General features: G+C 63.8%; 2 protein-coding genes across 16 annotated transcripts; both read right to left on the bottom strand.

Annotated features, from left to right (window-relative positions):
* Positions 1-5,489: 5,489 nt before the first annotated feature.
* TNNI2 (troponin I2, fast skeletal type) lies at positions 5,490-7,326 on the bottom strand. Its single transcript, XM_037998802.2, has 5 exons — positions 6,909-7,326; positions 6,697-6,825; positions 6,443-6,532; positions 6,146-6,322; positions 5,490-5,711 (listed from the first exon to the last, which is right to left on the bottom strand). The coding sequence occupies exons 2-5, from the start codon at positions 6,817-6,819 to the stop codon at positions 5,616-5,618; spliced, it is 486 nt and encodes a 161-aa protein (XP_037854730.2). The 5' UTR covers positions 6,820-6,825; positions 6,909-7,326; the 3' UTR covers positions 5,490-5,615.
* Positions 7,327-7,402: 76 nt separating this feature from the next.
* On the bottom strand, positions 7,403-14,525 carry SYT8 (synaptotagmin 8). Of its 15 annotated transcripts, none has more exons than XR_012089066.1 (8): positions 12,027-14,525; positions 11,767-11,930; positions 11,266-11,364; positions 10,966-11,124; positions 10,709-10,876; positions 10,463-10,568; positions 7,807-10,366; positions 7,484-7,683 (listed from the first exon to the last, which is right to left on the bottom strand). XR_012089066.1 is itself a non-coding variant. In XM_008001924.3 (8 exons), exons 1-8 carry the CDS (start codon positions 12,118-12,120, stop codon positions 9,892-9,894), a joined length of 1,164 nt encoding a protein of 387 aa, XP_008000115.3. In that variant the 5' UTR covers positions 12,121-12,253; the 3' UTR covers positions 9,778-9,891. The 15 variants fall into 15 exon arrangements, 1 of the variants encoding a protein (XP_008000115.3); XM_008001924.3 differs by lacking the exon at positions 7,484-7,683 and having other exon boundaries at positions 9,778-10,131; positions 10,233-10,366; positions 12,027-12,253; XR_012089020.1 differs by having other exon boundaries at positions 7,403-7,509; positions 7,654-7,683; positions 7,807-10,568; positions 11,767-14,524.
* Positions 14,526-15,845: the final 1,320 nt, after the last annotated feature.

Raw genomic sequence — 15,845 nt, 5'->3', positions numbered from 1 at the left:
GCCAGGCTGTGCTTGTCGAGGGGCCGGAGGTGCTTGCAGGAGGCAGAAGCAACAGGGGGATCCGGGGAGTTTCCTGGTTGGTCACGCCCAGCCACGCACAACAGGGGACGCTGGCTGCCGGAGGACCCCAGTGTACGTGGTGGCCCCAGCGTCCTGTAGGGACTGTTAGACAATCCCCACGCAGACCCCTATCCCTGTCCCCAGGTCCCGTCATGGGTGTAAGCCAGCCCCTTGCCCCAGCAGCGCTGACACAGCTGCAAATAACTCCAGGTCCCTGACTTTGTGGAGTTTCCCTCCCAGGGGAAGAGACGAACAGTGAACAAATGAAAAAACAAGCCCATGGTCATTCTGGAAAATAACCAGGAGAAGTCACAGAGATGGCTGGGGGACTCACGGAGGGCTTCATGGAGGAGGTGACCATGCCGGACCTAAAGGGTGTGAAGGAGACGGCTACAGGGAGAGTCTGGGGAGAAGCTTCTAGGCCTGGGGCAGAGGCAGGCTTGGTGGTCCTGGTGTGATATTCCGCAGCTGGGTGGTACAGGGGGCCGAGCCAGGCCTTGCTGCCGCTGGGGGAGAGTGGGGCTGACTCTGGGGGGCATGGTAGGCGACGAGCTTAGGGAGGCAGGAGGCGCCAGCCGGGTCCCTGCCTACCAGATGGTCCAGTGAGGCAGACGCTCTCATCTCCATGTTCATTGTACTTCTGGGTAAACTGAGGCTGGGCACCCCGTTGGGGTGGAGTGGGGGCAGAGCCACAGAGGCAGCTCGAACCCTGGGCTCCAGGGCTGTCTGGTGAGAGCTGGAGCCGGAGGAGTGGGTGAGGTCTGGCAAGCGCCGGGCTCAGCTTTCCAAGGATGGCTGGGGCCAGGCACCGGCCTGCAAAGGTGGGTCTGGGCCCAGGCACAGACGGTGCCAGGGGAACAAAAAGGACACAGGGCTGGACAGGTCAGGGGTGAGGCACAGCCGGGGAGAGAGGGTGAAGCCCAGCCCTGATCCTGGGGCTCCTCAGTGGAGGCCCAGTGAACCCCTGAGGACCACACAGGGGGTCCAGCAGGTGGACATTCATGGGGGAACTCTGTGTCCCCCTCTGGGACCCCACTCCTGGCTTCCCCTTGACCAAGTGCGTGAGGGTGAAGGTCAGGGGGACGCCCCCTCTGAGTTCAGCCCTGCAGAGAGAACAAAGCGCCGTGACCGGCCTCGTCCTAGCTCCACCCAGCGCCCACTCTGCCCAGAGCACCCGGGCCTCCCTCCTGCTGTCCCTGAAGGGCAACTTTCCAGCCTTGGATCCCTGGCCCTAAACCTAACCCTAACCCTAACCAAGGTGTCCCCGGGGGCCTGGCACCCAGCCCCGCCCTTGGCCCTCAGCCAGGGGCACACACACAGTCCTCAGCCTTCCCCACCACCCCCGGAGTCCCCCACACCCTCTGGGGTACCTTTCTACCCACACCTGAGCCCTGTGAGGTCCTCTCTGTTAACTTGTGGTGGTTTTCATGTCATCTGTTTTTGTTGTTGCTTACAAATTATATTGCTTTAACGTTTAAAGAAAAGTTTAGCTTTGGGGGAAATAATTTCAAACCCACAGATAAGTTTCAAGACTAAGAATTTGACAAGGTGCATCTGTACCCCCCTCACCCAGGGCACACGTCCACTTTGCCATTCGACCCCTGCTCTCCGCCTCTCAGCCTCTGTCTCTTTCTCTGTCTGCCTCTGCTCGTGTCGCTTTGCCTCTCTCTGTCTCTCTGCCTCTCTGTCTCTCTGCCTGTGTCTGTCTCTCTGTCTCTTGTCTCTCTGTCTCTGTGTGTCTCTGTCTATCTCTCTCTCTGCCTCTGTCTCTCTGTCTCTCTACCTCTGTCTCACTGCCTCTCTGCCTCTCGGTCTCTATCTCTCTCTGTCTCTTGTTCTCTGTCTCTCTGCCTCTTTGACTGTCTGTCTTTGTGTCTCTCTCTGTCTCTCTGCCTCTGTGTTTCTGTGTCTCTCCATCTCTGTCTATCTTTCTGTCTGTCTCTGTCTCTCTGTCTCTGTGTCTTTGTGTCTCTGTCTCCATGTCTCTCTGTATCTCTGTCTCTGTGTCTCTCTGTCTCTGTCTCTGTGTCTCTGTCTCCGTCTCTGTGTCTCTGTCTCCGTCTCTGTGTCTCTCTGTCTCTGTCTCTCTCTTTGTCTCCGTCTCTCTGCCTCTCTGTCTCCCTCCTTTCCTCCTAAAGACTTTAAGGTCTGTTTCCTTGGAATGCAGATGTTGTTTTGTGTAACCACAGTGCAGCTGTGAACTGGAGCACGTTCACCGCGGACGCTGCTTGTTATCTTGTCTGCCAGTCTGTGTCCTGATGGCCGCTCCCATCGGCGGGGGCACAGGGCAGGGCCCTCTGCGTCACCGCGGCCTCCTAGCAGAAAGGACATGTCAGGCTCTTCCTGCACGTTTCCTGCCCCACCCTGCAGTCAACCCTTCTTCCGAGGAGCCCTGGGTCCTTCAGGGGAGGATGGTTTTAGAGAACAGGGCCTGGGGCCTGATATGCTCCTTGATACTGGGGTGTCTGCGTCTGGGTGGCTCAGTCTCAGAGCAGGAAACGCCCACGTGTGCAGAAGCACCCACACCTGCCCTGCACCCACGCCTGCCTTCCCCGAGGAACCCCTGCCTTCTGTCTCCAGCAGCCACAACTTCCAGGGGCGCCCCGTGCACTTCCTCCCACCCCTCCCTCCTTGGCCCGCTGTGCCCAGTCTTCCCCAACCCCTTCCTGGCCACAGCCCAGCACGGGTTACCTGGGACTTCAGAGGCCATGTCCTCCCTGACCTCCGGAGTCATGCACAGGCCTGCCCACATCCCCTGCCCTGGGCCTGTCCCCCTCCTCTTCTGGGACTACCCTGGGGCTCGTGGTGGCTGTCCTGGCTGCCCTGGCTGCCCCCACCCTCCCCCTCTTCTCCTCTCGCCCTGGCCTTGGGCACCTCTGCCCATCAGCTCACCCCCCAGGACACCCACATCCACATCTCCAGCCCAGCACGGCTCCAGCTGCCTGGGCCAGCTCTCCCCTAGGAATTTCCACAGGGCCAAAGTGAGTGCCTCACCTCCTCCCAAAGCCACTTTCTCAGGGCTCCTGCCCTGGAGAACAGTCCCTGCCCACCCGTGCCCCCAGCAGGTGCCTGCCTTCCTCACGTCCCTCAGCCAACAAGTCCTGGGGACCCAGCCCCTTCCATGTCTCCGTTCCTCACTCCCCCGACCCAGCGGTGACTTGCTCTGTGCTCCACCCTGCTGAGGTCTTTCTAGAACTCAGAGCTGGGGGACAGCCACACGCAGCACTGGCCACAGGCCTCACTTCCAGCAGGGACGCCAGCATCACCCGAGGGGGAAGGAGCCGGGCTCAGGGGGCGCCGGTTTGATATTTGCTGGCTTGCTTTCCGCAGGCCTCTCACTTACTCCTTCATTTACTCCCTCACTCATTTGTTGGAAATTTAACAAACACCCGTGCATCTACTATCTAGCCCAAGAATTAAAACATTCCCCAAACCTACATCAGCGTAGGGGTCCTCTCCATTCCGCCCCTGCTCTGCCCCCACCCCACCCACCCCAGAGGGTCACTCTTTGGAATTTCGTGTTTGTGTTCAACATTTCCTTGCTTTGAAATAAAAAAGATAATCTTCCCGCGTAGCGCGTCCGCCCCGGCCGAGTTGAGTCTTGTGACTGGGAGCCAGGTGTGATGCTCCTACCCCAGCTCCTCTGCCACACTCCTCTAATGCCCTGTGGGATCGGGTCCAGCCCCTTTCCCAGTGGGCACAGGCTCTGGAAAGCTGCTGTGTCCCCTGCAAGGGGTCCGAGGCCAGGCCCCACCGCCGCCTGTCCCTTGCTCTGCCTGCTGCCCGCCTGGTTCTGCATGGGATGTGCTCCGGCCTGCACCACCCTCTGCCTCCGCACTTGTCCTCCTTCAGGCCACAGCTGAGGCTTGGCCTTGTGCAGCGTCCCCCCAACAGGCCAGGTCTCTTCTGTGCCCCACGGCCTCCTACACCCTGGGCCGCGCCTGGTCCCATCATCCTGGCATGGGGTGCCATGCACCTCCACCATGGCTGCACCCACCAGGCAGTGCCCCCTTGGCCCCAAGCTGCCCTGCTCCATGAGTTCCCCTACAGAAGACTCCAGGAGAAACCCCGGGTGGGGGGTTCGGACTGGCGTGGGGCTCTAGCTACAGAAAAGATCAGAGCTGAGTGCCAGGGCTGGAGGGTGCCCGGGGGGGCAGGGGACTGCACACAGCCAAGGCCGTTCCAGGCGCCCACTGACGTCAGTCCCTCAAGGCAGCCCGAGGCGGAACTGCTGCTGCACGTCCTACCTCCGGCAGATCAGTCGAACAGACCTCCCGGGGACAAGGGCAGAGCGCGGGCTGGCAGCTCCCCAGAGCAGATCAGAGCACAGGGACAAGGGCAGAGCGCGGGCTGGCAGCTCCCCAGAGCAGATCTGAGCACAGGGACCTTGGCGTGCCTGCTCTGTCAACCTTCAAAGAGCAGGGCTGATAACGCGGCCTTGCTGTCACCGGTCTTGTCAGGACCTGTCAACTGCCTTGTCCTTGGAGGCCAGATGGGGCTGGGATCTTGGGGCTGAGTGGAAAAAAGACTTGGGAACCGCACTGGGGCCAGGTCAGGGCCAGGACCAGCCCCTGCCCAATGGGCACAGGTCTCTTGGTCCCCTGGCATGGTGAGGACTGACACAGCCTGCCTTTCAGGGTAGCAGTAAGGACCAGTGACCAGGCCGGCCAGCCCCCAGCACCATGCTGGTCCCCAGCCCGGAGACTACCAATTTGGCCTGGTCACGGCCCACCATGCAGGCTCGACCCTCCACGCTCCCCGTGCCCAGCCCTACCCCCAACTCAGGCCTCAGCCCTCAGGGCAGGGGGCAGATAGGAAAAGCAGGGAGGCCCCGGGGCTGGGGGTCTGCCCCTAAAGTGATGTGGGAGGGGGATGAGCAGGAGGATCTGGGGGTGGGCACATGTGGACAGCAGCCTGGGGTCTAATGTAGCCCTTGGCTTCCTGCCTCAGATGAGCTCCCTGAGGAGGGGCAGCTTGGGAGGAATAGGGGGCCGCCCCCAGCACTGCGGGGGCTACGCGTGTGTCACATGTGTGGATCTCTCTGGAGCCCCGGCAGGGCCTTTGGATGGCTGTGCAAATGGGAGACCTGTTCATCTCGGGAACTCCCACCCAGACCTGGCTCGGTCCCGCAGCCTCCGTCCCCAGCCCTGCGTATTGGACGTGCCCAGGCCGAGCCCCAGGAACACCAAGGGACCTATCAGGACCCTCACCAACCAGCCCCATGCAGCCTGGGGTGGATTCCCCTGTAGGGGCCTTCCCAGGCTCACCTCCTTGCTGGAAGCAGCTTCCCTCCCAGCCTGAAATCCCCAGGCCCCGTGTGGCCTCCTCCCGGGCTTTCCCCGCTGGCCACTGACCACACTGCAGGCCACGGATGTGGGGGTCCAGAGCACGGCCGATGAGGCTGGGGAGAGCCAGACCAGACCAGCCACGGGGATTCAAATCCTTTATTGACAGTGAAGGTGAGGCCAGCCCTCCCTGGCAGGCTCTGGGTGCATCCCCCTAGTATGTTCTGCTAGGAGCTGGGCACCGGGGCAGGCGTGGGGGCAGTGAGTAGCCTAGGACTCGGACTCAAACATCTTCTTCCGGCCCTCCATGCCAGACTTCTCCTCGATGTTCTTCCTCCAGTCACCCACGTCTCGCAGGTCCCGCTCCTGTGGAGGGGAAGGCAGGAGAGAGCTCAGGCCCACCCACTTATGCATGCACCCTGGTCCACACCACCTTCAGCTTCAGTTTACCCTCTGCTTTGGGCAGTGGAGTGTCGCCTGCATGGCACCCTGGAGGGGCAGTGGTGCAGGGCCCCTGGCAGGGCAGGTGTGGGAGGTGCTCCCCAGGGACAGGGCAGGTGTGGGAGGTGCTCCCCAGGGACAGGGCAGGTGTGGGAGGTGCTCCCCAGGGACAGAGCAGGTGGGAGGTGCTCCCCAGGGACAGGGCAGGTGTGGGAGGTGCTCCCCAGGGACAGGGCAGGTGTGGGAGGTGCTCCCCAGGGACAGGGCAGGTGTGGGAGGTGCTCCCCAGGGACAGGGCAGGTGTGGGAGGTGCTCCCCTGGCAGGGCAGGTGTGGTGGTGCTCCCCCCGCGGCACATACCTTCTCTGTGTCCTCCTTCTTGACCTGCTTCAGGTTGGCCCTCAGGTCCATGCACACCTTGTGCTTGGAGCCCAGCAGGGCCTTGAGCATGGCGTCAGCTGACATGCGCACCCTCCGCAGCGGGGGCCGCTTGAACTTGCCCCGCAGATCAAACAGCTTCTGGTTCATGTCCTCCAGCTGTGGGCAGGAAGCCAGGTGGAAGCCTGAGGTCCTGGTGGCCTTGGCCTCCCTGGCCCACCCACTTGCCCGCTGGGCCACTGCCTGCCCGCCTGCTGCCCGCCTGCGACCACCACTCACCTCCTTGCTGCTCTTCTGCACCTTCACCTCCATGTCGTACTTCTCCTCTTCAGCCGCGTCGATCTTGGCGTGCAGCTGTTTGCAGAGCTCCTAGGGGTGGGTGTGGGGGCGGGTGACTGTCTTGACACTTGGCAGCCATGATCACCTGCCCCTGCCCTGACCACCCCGCTGGCCCTCTTGACAAAAGTGGGGAAACTGAGGTAGCAGGCAGGCCTGCTGCTGGGGAGGTGAGGCAGCCGGGGAGGGGCCAGTACCTGCACTTCTGACATGGAGCCCGGGATGTGCAGTGGTGGGCAATGCTCTGACAGGTAGTTCTGCTTCTCGGCCTCGCGGCGGCTCTCCTCCTTCTCCAGCTCTGTGGCCGCTATCTGCAGCATCACGCTCTGCGGCGGGGCAGGCGGTGAGGGGGCTGCAGCTGGCCCCCCTGCAGACCCACCTGGGCGGCCCCTGGGGAGCCCACACCTACCTTCAGGTGCTGCCTGCGGGCCGTGATGGCCCTGTTCCGCTTCTGCAGGGCAGGGGACAGGGGGTTGAGTCAGGGCCTCCAGGCCTGGAGCACCCCCACCCCTCTCCAGGCTCCCTGGCCAGGTCAGGGGCTCTGGCTCAGGGACCAGCGGAGTCTGGGAGCTCCCGAGGCCATGATGGGCAGTCTGGGCCTCACTGGCCCCAGACCTTGCTCTGGGACACGCCGTGTGGTGTGTGACACTTTGCCCAGGTGGCACATGGTGCTGGGAGGCCGGAGGTTGGGGGAGAGGAGGCCTCAAGGCCAGTTGGGGGCAGGTCAGCCGGCGAGGTAGGGGCAGGAAGTGCAGGAATCAGAAAGAAGAAGTGATTCCCCTGTGACCAGGCCACAGCCGCACTTCCCCTGCCCCAGAAGGCTCGGGGCAGCCACTTCCTCTCTTTCGGCTGCGTCTCGGTGGGTGGGTGGGGCACTTTTGCCAGCGGGGAGGGCCGGGCCATCTTCCCTGGGCCTTAGGGCCTTGAGGCTGTGACCAATGACCTATCCTGAGTTGGGGGAGCTCCCTCCTCATCATGTTTTGAGCCCCCAGCAAGTACTTACCTCCTCACTGTCCAGGGAGAGAGGACGCAGGCAGGACGGAGAGAGAAGACAGAGGTTAGGGCCATGTCTGGCGGGATCGGAGCGTGTGATGGGGTGGACAGGGCAGGAGGTGGGCAGGGTCACTGTATGGGGGTACAGGGGTGCTACTTACTCTCCCATCCTGAGGTCCTGAGCTTGGAGCCTGTGGGGAGAGGAAGGCAGGGGTGTTGGCCGGGCCCTTGCCGCCACGATGCCTGTGCCCATCAGGTGGTGAGGGGTTCAGGCCTCCCGATGACAGCCCCTCCCTCCCACCCTCTACTCTCACCTCCTTCAAGGACAATGTCTTGGAATTCCCCAGGGTGAGAAGTAAGAGGAGAAAGTGTTCCCAAAATGTCCCAGGCATTGCCTGAGGAGCTGCAGCTGTCCCCGAGGGAGGGCGGGATGGGCCAGCACAGGTGGCCTCCTCAGTGACGCTGTTATTTTTAACCCTCTGTCTTTGGCTTTGGGCCTAAGTGCGTGGAAGAAATCGCTCCTCAGTTTGGCCTGGGGGTTCAGGTTCTGGGGTTTCTTGACCCCTAAACTCTCCTTCCAGGGTCCCCAGAGATGAAGCCTGGTGGTCAGGGCCTGTCTAGAACCTGCCTCGCACTAGAGCTGCTTCCCCAAGCCTCTCCTTCTCACTCCCGGATCCGTGCAGGCCCCCAAAGAGGGCTGCTGGCGGCATCCCCCAGGCCCCCAGACCCCAGGGAGTCCTCCCTCAACTAGCTCGAGCCACAACCTGTGCCCCGGCCTTGGCGGGCCGGGCTGGGCCTCACCTAGAATCTGGGCAGCAGGGCTGGGAGCGAGGTCAGGCCGGCAGCAGTGAGTTGGGCTGGTGGGCCCAGGGGGAGGGGTATAAATGGCCTCCCCCAGGCTGGGCCCCTGCTCAGAAAGGGCATGGAGTCCTCCTCAGACCAATGGGGGCGCGGAGAGCCGCAGAGACCTCCCCACCTGTCCGGCCGCCTGGCCTGGCCGCGTGCTGCCGCCCAGTCCAAGAAGTCTTGGTGGGGGATGCCATGGCTGGGCTGCTCTATTTAGGGCTTGGTGACGCGCTGGAGATGCCTCTGTTGTTCTTGTAAGGAGCCTGAGGACAGTGTGCCTGGCTTTGCCTGTGGCCTCAGCCGGGCACACAGCTTGGGTCAGCTGAGGGGTCACTGCGAGGATCCACACCTCGCCTCAGCCCATCTCGCCCGAGGTCAGCGTCCAGCCCACCGACCTGGCTGCTTGCTGGGTGACAGCCACAGCCTCTCCCTGCTGGGCCAGCTTCCCCACTCAGCCCCTGCAACGGGCCGTTTCCCACTTCAGCCCAGGCCTGACCCCCTTCGGCAAGCCTGGCTCCCGGGGTGAGGCCTGGACTTCCAGACGTGGCCTTCCAGGCTCCGCCACGTCGGCCGAGGGCTGGTGGGCTGCCCCCTCCTTGCGTGATGCTATCTCCCTGCCTGGGGAGCAGGACCAGGAGTGAGGGGCACGCCGCATGTGCCTCTGGGCCCCTCCCAGCCTTCCCGGAACTGTCCCCTCGCCGGGCGACTTGGAACACATCCTTCAACCTAAGGAGAGTGGCACCACCTGCCTTGGGAGCCTCTCTGACCTGCGGGGGCTTGGGGCCCGCCTGGCTGCCCGGGCAGGCCTGGCATTGCCTTCTCACTCAGACCCTGAGGCGGCCCTCACCCCCCCAGCCCCCAGGCCCCCGCCCTGCAGAGGCCCCCTGGACCGTGACTTGGCACCCTCTCGGAGTGGGGGCTCTTGGCCCCAGCCCTACCGGCTTCGCAGCCCCATGGGGAGGATCAGAGGAAACAGCAGCGTGGAGGTTCCAGCCGCTAAGGCAGCCCAGATGTGTGGGGCCTGGGAGGGGCATCCGGCCAGGACTGAGCCCCTAAAGGCCCCAGCAGCTTCCGAAGGCATCTGCTGCCCCCTGCTGCTCATGCGGGGAAGGCCCTGCAGTGCTGGTCTCTGAGGTGTTGGGGGTCCTCCCTCCACGCTCACCGGCCCCCAAACACCACTGCCCACTGTGTCCCTACAGGGCTGGCTCTAGCTCGCCCCATCCCATGTGGTCCCGACTCTCTGGCCCCCACCTCCCAGGTCTTCCCACGTGGCCCGGGAGTGGGGATCGGTGCTCCTGGGCAGGTTTCCCTCCCCTACCCGAGGGTCCGGCAGGGACCAGTCAGAGGCCTCAGGGCCTGGCTGACTCTGGAGAGGAGCCCCTCCCCTGTCATTGTGGGGGGTCCTGGCGAGTGGAGCCAGGCCCTGTTTTTGCATCCCCTCCAGGCTCCAGCCGGACCCACAGTGGCAGGAGAAGGCGTTTATTGCAGTGGTCCTGCAGGGCGGCCTGGGCAAGTGCCTGGGCTCAGCGGGGAGACTGAGGCACGCGGTGCGTTCAGGAGTGGGGCAAGGGCAGGTGCAGGCGCAGGCGGGGCTGCAGGGCCAGCACGCGGTCCACCTCCCTGGCTGGCTGCAGGGGGTGCCACTGGGCAATGGGCCGCCGGGCGTGGGCCAGCATGTCTGCCCAGTGTTGCAGGGGCTGCCCCGAGGCCCGGGCACCCAGGTGCACCTTGCCCACGGGCTCAGCCCGGAGCGGCAGGCCGCGGTCCCAGACGGCCAGCACCAGGTCCACATTCTGTGCAGAGACAGGCCATGTGTTGGAGTTGGAGGAGAAAGACTGTGGTCATCGTGGTCCGGCACTGGGTCCCGCTCTGCCCCTGCCTCCCGGAGACCCACCTGGACCTGACTGAAGGGCACCAGGAAGGTGAAGGCCTCGTTGAAGTAGGGGGCAGCCGTGCCCTTTCTGGTGGCTGTCTTTCTCTTCTTCCACTTCCTCTGGTTCAGCATGAGCTGGACCTTCACGTAGGGCTCTGGGAGGGTAAGAGGTGCCGAAGGGGCATCCCAGGGCTCAGGGCCGAGCACAGGCCCCCGCTCTGTACACCAGCATGGGCAGGTGTGACCCTCACCTGCCAGTCCCGGACGCAGGCCTCGAGCCTCCAGCACCACCACGGTCAGCCGGCCTGAGCTGGGCACGTACCGGAGAGAGAAGCACAGCTCTCCCACCTGCTCGGGCTGCGGGCAGCAAGAGGGGCTTCAGCCCGGGAGGGTGATTCTGGCCAAGTTGGGGTTCAGGCTCCCGCAGCTGCTGCCCACCAGGCCTCAGGGCCCTGCCAGCTCTGCCTTGGGCTGTTACCTGGTGATCAGCGCCTCACCTCAGCGGCAGCCGGCGGACCCAGCGGGTACCAGTGCTCCAGAACGTGCTGTAGATCCACGGTGCCCAGTGGCAGGCGGAGCTCACCCAGGGGCTCATGCCTTGAGAAGCGCTTGAAGTTGAAAAGCTGCACCTGCAGGGTGGTCCCTGGCAGCTCCGCCTGCGGGATCTGAGGCAGCAGCGTGAGCCAGGCCCTGCTGCCCCAGCCCAGGCCCACTCAGCTGTCCAGGCCCACCCAGCCGACCATCCCCGACTCACGTGGAAGCAGCAGGTCTCGTCAAACACAGGGCAGAATGTGCCTCGGTGCACCTTTGTCTCGTGTCTGTGCCCGGACTGGGTGGAGACGCTGACCCGCGCATAGGGGTCCACAGTTCCCCCGGGCCTCAGGTTGGCTGCCTGCCTCAGGCCCACCCTGATCTGGGAGCCAGGGAGGTGGGCTCAGCCAAGGGCCCCTGCCCTGTCAGCTCCCCACCACCCAGGGCACAGGATTTGCACTCCACCCATCACCCCTTCCGGAAACTCGCAGAACCGCTGGTCCTGTACAGCAAGGTCCTTCACCTCCTGGCTTCCAAAGTCGTACTCCAGGGACAGCTGCAGGCGCCCCCATTGCTGAGCGCCCCCCGGACTGGACTCCAGGCTATCCACATCAGGCTGCACCTGGAGTGAGTTGGGACAAGGGGCAGGTGGTGCTGGCATCATGCCCCATCAGAGCCCTGGGCTCCCGGGCAGCACTACATGACAGGCCAGGCCACCTGACAGGCACAAACCCTCGGCTTCGCTGTGTGAGACCCGCCAAACCCACCTCAAACGTGGGGTCTGTGGTATCCCTTGCCTTCCTCAAGAACCCGCTGTGGCTCCCCTGGGCCCATGGAGCAGCCCCTGTTTCGTGACCTCCTCCTCACCTCTGTTCACTCACTTTCCCTGCCAGGAAGGCCCTCGCCGCCCCTGCCTCTGTGGGGGCTAAACTGTCCCTGGAGCTGAACTCGCCTCGCTGCCCTGGGCTCTGGAACCTGGATTTCGAGTCCTCTCTGGACTGAGCGAGAAGGAGCCACTCCTCACCAGATGGGTGGTGGTGGTGCCACGGGCACTGCCCAAACCCACCGCCTCCTTGTCCCTGGGCTTCTTCCTGTGGCGGCGGCAGCAGCAGCAGGCGGCACAGACGAGGCAGGAGACGACGAGGACGCCCGCGGCAAGGGCGCCTGCAATGAGAGCCCAGCGGGGCCCTGGGGTAGAGGCCGGGCTGAGTGCATCTATGGACAGCTGCAGCCCCCGCTTGGCTGGGTTATCCCCACACCCCTCTTGGGAGTCCCACAACTCACAGGGGGTCCCGGCGATGAGGTCTGGAATAAGCCCAGGTATAGCTGTGGTGCCAGCTGGGGCCAGGGCACTGGGAGAGTCTGGTGGGTGCCGCATCTTCCCACCCTGCTGGTTTGGAGGAAGCGGCCCAGGAGGCTGGGTCAGCTGGGAGGGCGGCCCCTCCAGCCGCTGCCCGGTACCCCATCTGTCTGGCAGCAACCAGTGCTGGGTCTGCCTGGGCAAGGAAGCAGCCTAGGGTGGCCAGGGGCGAGGGTTCTGCACGGCAGGAAGCTGGAGGGAGGGAGGCTCTGGACCCTGGCCAAAGCTCCAGTTTAGCTGCCCAGGCCCAGCCTCCTGGCCACCTCCCCACAGCCCCCAGCCCCAGCCAAGCAGGCAGGGCCTGGGCAGCCTAGTCCCTGCCTTCACCGGCCCTCAGAGCACCCTTGCCCCCACTGTAGGATGCCTCCTCCACCAGGAAGCCCTCTCCCTCCCTGCTTCTCTCTCCCGGGTCCTGGACCCTGGGCCCTGCCTGGGGAGTCCCATCTCATCCCTGGGGGTCTCATCTCTGCGGTCCCATCACTTCCTTGCCCCTACCCCAGGACCCACCACAGCTGGGGCCCACTATGGTTTCCAGCCATGCAGGTGGAGCATGCTCACTGCAGCCCCCAGGAACATGGAAGCCCAGAGGGGTCTGCAGGGTCGTGGGGCGAGGAGCAGGGCTGGCTGTTGGGGGAGCTCACTGAGCAGGCCTCAGCTAAAGGTGCATTCCTGGCAGGGGCTCAGGGCCACAGCGCCTGGGGACGAAGGTGAGGTGGGGGCAGGTAGGGGCAGGGTGCAGCTGGGAGCGGCCAGAACATTCCTCACACACTGACTCAGCCGCCGCCTGGACTCGCCCACCTGCCTGCCTGGCCACCCTTCGGCATGTGGGTGGGAAGGAGGGTGGGGTGGGTGCAGCTGCTGGCCCCTGTACCCGCCTTCCTGGGGCCTGGGGAGGGAGCACACCTGGACAGACTGGCTCCTCCCACCTACAGGCAGGGGAACCAGGGTGCCACATGGGGCCCACGGTGACCCCGGGCCCGGGGTGACTCCCCAGCTCAGCTCTTCCCTGACTCCACCCGCCCCGGAGAGAAGCAGCTGGCCAGGAGACTGTTCCTCCACGTCGGCGCCTCCCCTGCTTTGCCCACAAGAGCCTAGGGCCCTTCTCGTCATGTCCAAGTCAGCCTGGCCTTAGGGGCCCAGTCCAGGCCATCCCTTTGGGAATAAGCAGCTGTTCAGGCCAGATACTCTCAACTCTGCAGCCCCTCCCAGTCTGGGGCAGAGCAAGTAGACAGACAGAAAGGGACCCCACCCTGACTCCAGACACACACACACACACGCACACACACACACACACACACGCACACACACATACAGCATCAATGCCCCACTCCTTGGCAGGCTGGGAGAGGCAGACGCACTCCCAGAACGGACCCAAACCCCCAGTGTTCAGAGCAGGGGGCTGCAGCTCAAAGAGGAGAGGGAGGGTCCAGGTTCCAGCCCCACACGCATGTTGTCCCTGTGAGGTCAGCAGGCCAGGTGTTTTACAGGCGAGTGGACCGAGGCTGGGAGCTCTAGTTTTGTGGCTTTGGAGGCCATCATGGCCCTGGAAGCCCAGCCCGTCCCCAGAGCAGAGGGGCCAGCACTGTGGAGGGATTATAGGTACAAAAGGAGATGCGGAGGTCAGGGCCAGCTTTCCAGGCTGCATCCTGTGCACAGGGCCCCATGCTCAGAGGGGTCCCTGCTTGGTTTAATGCGTGCTGGGGCCATCTTGAAATTCTTAATTTTGGAACAAGACGCTGCACATTTTCATTCTGCACTGGGCCTCACAAATTACAGAGCTGGTCCTGTTCGGGGGACCCCTTGCGTGAGTCACCTGCAGATGGAGTGTGGGTGTACTGGCCTTGGCAGCCCCTCGGCCTCTGGGGGACACTCCCAGGTGGGTTGGGCGTCCCACACGTGGCTGGCGGAGCGCCCCTACTGGTGGCTGATGGAATGGGCTGGGTCCACAGGGTCCCTGGAGCAGGACTGTGCCAGCCAGATTCAAACAGGCCACTGCCTCCTCCCCACGTGGAGTTTAAAGGCAACTTCTCCTTTTGAAATGTCAGAGCCTGTGTACATGCTGAGATTAAAGTAGCTTCACTGGAGATTTTTATGGTTGAGATTCTGGATAAGTTGCCAATACAGAATCTGCATCTGTGAGTGCAGGCATGTGTGCGTGTGTGTGCACCCCTCCCCTGTGCCCCTGCTTTGCTGGCATCCCCCCTCCTTTAGTCTAAGAACAGTCAGGGCGGGGAGATGAGAGCACCCCTGCAGTGATTTGCTGCAGCCGGCCCGCGGCACTCCTGGGTCAGCCTGGTGACCTTGTCCCCCAAGGAGCACAGGGGCCACCCAGAAGCTGTTCTGGAGTACCCCAGGACCCTGGGGGCGCTGGTTGCCGACGCTGAGGGTCCCAAGGCCTGGGGAGGTGCAGGGTCCCTCTGGACCGCCGGGACCTCAAGGAGGTGCAGGTGCAGCAGGCGTGTGGCCACCAGGTGGCGCCGTCCACCCCTCAGGACCCAGCCTCCCTCCTGGCTCCTGGGGACAGCGCCCTGGAGACCCTTGGGCGCTGGGGGTTCTCAGGTCTCCCGGCCCTGATCTGGGAATTCCCCGCCCTCCCTGCGTGAGCCTCCGGGGCCGCTCTCCCCATTGTCTAGCTTTGTCTGTCCATCTCCTGTGGCCCTGCTGGGAAAACCTTCTCTGGGAGTTCACACCATGTTTTTCCCAGGAAAGGGAGACGGGTCCTTCCTCCCTGGCTCCCCGCCTGGCCACCGCTCCAGGAGGCTCCTTAAGGCTCTGGAAGGCAGCTCCACTCTCCCCACGAAGGTGGCTGCTCTGCTCCTGCAGCTGCCAAGCTGCTCCGCATCCCCATCCTGCTCACCCTCCAAGGCCAGTGTGAGCCCATCTCTTCCAGGGAGCCCTCCCTGGTCACCCCAAGGACCTCCAGACCTGCCATGAGGTTTTGTGCTAAATCCAACCCCGTTGGGACCCCCAGCCCCCACCAGGCAGAACAAGGGTGAGCCCCTCCTTTAGACTTCTTGTTAGCCCAAGATCAGGCACTGTTTCAGGCTTGCTAATGCTTCCCTCTATGGTGAGTCTACATGGAATGCTTTCTGCTTCCATGGGAGCACCTTTCCGTGGGCCCTTCCTCTGGAAAAGCAAGATTTCCCCGAGTGCTGGGGCTGGCAGCCCCCCAGGTGTAAAAGCTCTCACCTGACACCCACCGCTTCCTGTGGCCGGCCAGCCACCAGGCCTTCCTCTCAGACACCCGGAGGCCGGTCCAGCTCTCGGACGGCACTGCCTCTGGTGACGGGGAACTCTCTCCTGGGGGAGGAGGGGTGCGGGGGGCAGGGCTGCAGGAGCCCCACCTTGTGGCCACAACTGCTGGCCCGTGAGAACTGGGCAACTCCCCGCGTTAGGAAGGTCTCCCCGAGGCTCAAAGGCTGAGCATCTGGGCTCCAGCCTGTTTCCAAGGGTCTCTTGGGGCTGGGGGCACCCTGAGCCCTACGCAGCTTTGCAGGAGGGGGTGATGGGCCCTTCAGGCTGGCCTTGGTGAGGGGCAGCAGGAGGCGGCCTGGCTGAACCTGGTTTGAGCAGGTTCTGCACGCCGGGAGGGGTCCTGAGGTGCAGGGCCACCTGGCCTGGAAGACGGCACCTCAGGTGCTGTGGGATGTGGGGGAACTAAGTGTGAGGAGGGTAGGGGCCAGGCGGGGCTGCCCTGGGCAGTGTAGGGCAGGGGGCTCACAGAGAGCCAGGAGGGCCTGCTT

This window comes from Chlorocebus sabaeus, chromosome 1, assembly GCF_047675955.1.
Source record: "Chlorocebus sabaeus isolate Y175 chromosome 1, mChlSab1.0.hap1, whole genome shotgun sequence".
Classification (NCBI taxonomy): domain Eukaryota; kingdom Metazoa; phylum Chordata; class Mammalia; order Primates; family Cercopithecidae; genus Chlorocebus; species Chlorocebus sabaeus.
This window is presented reverse-complemented; position numbering and strand designations above follow the sequence as displayed.

What these genes read in the sequence shown, in the direction of transcription:
- TNNI2 (XM_037998802.2), bottom strand. Translation starts at nt 6,819, where the DNA reads ATGCTGCAGATAGCGGCCACAGAGCTGGAGAAGGAGGAGAGCCGCCGC. An exon ending in GCTCCATGTCAGAAGTGCAG is followed by an intron (nt 6,533 to 6,696) that starts GTACTGGCCCCT and finishes ACCCACCCCTAG; the next exon opens with GAGCTCTGCAAACAGCTGCA. An exon ending in AGAAGGAGGACACAGAGAAG is followed by an intron (nt 5,712 to 6,145) that starts GTATGTGCCGCG and finishes TCCCCTCCACAG; the next exon opens with GAGCGGGACCTGCGAGACGT.
- SYT8 (XM_008001924.3), bottom strand. Translation starts at nt 12,120, where the DNA reads ATGCGGCACCCACCAGACTCTCCCAGTGCCCTGGCCCCAGCTGGCACC. An exon ending in ACGAGACCTGCTGCTTCCAC is followed by an intron (nt 10,877 to 10,965) that starts GTGAGTCGGGGA and finishes CTGCTGCCTCAG; the next exon opens with ATCCCGCAGGCGGAGCTGCC. An exon ending in GTCCGCCGGCTGCCGCTGAG is followed by an intron (nt 10,569 to 10,708) that starts GTGAGGCGCTGA and finishes TGCTGCCCGCAG; the next exon opens with CCCGAGCAGGTGGGAGAGCT.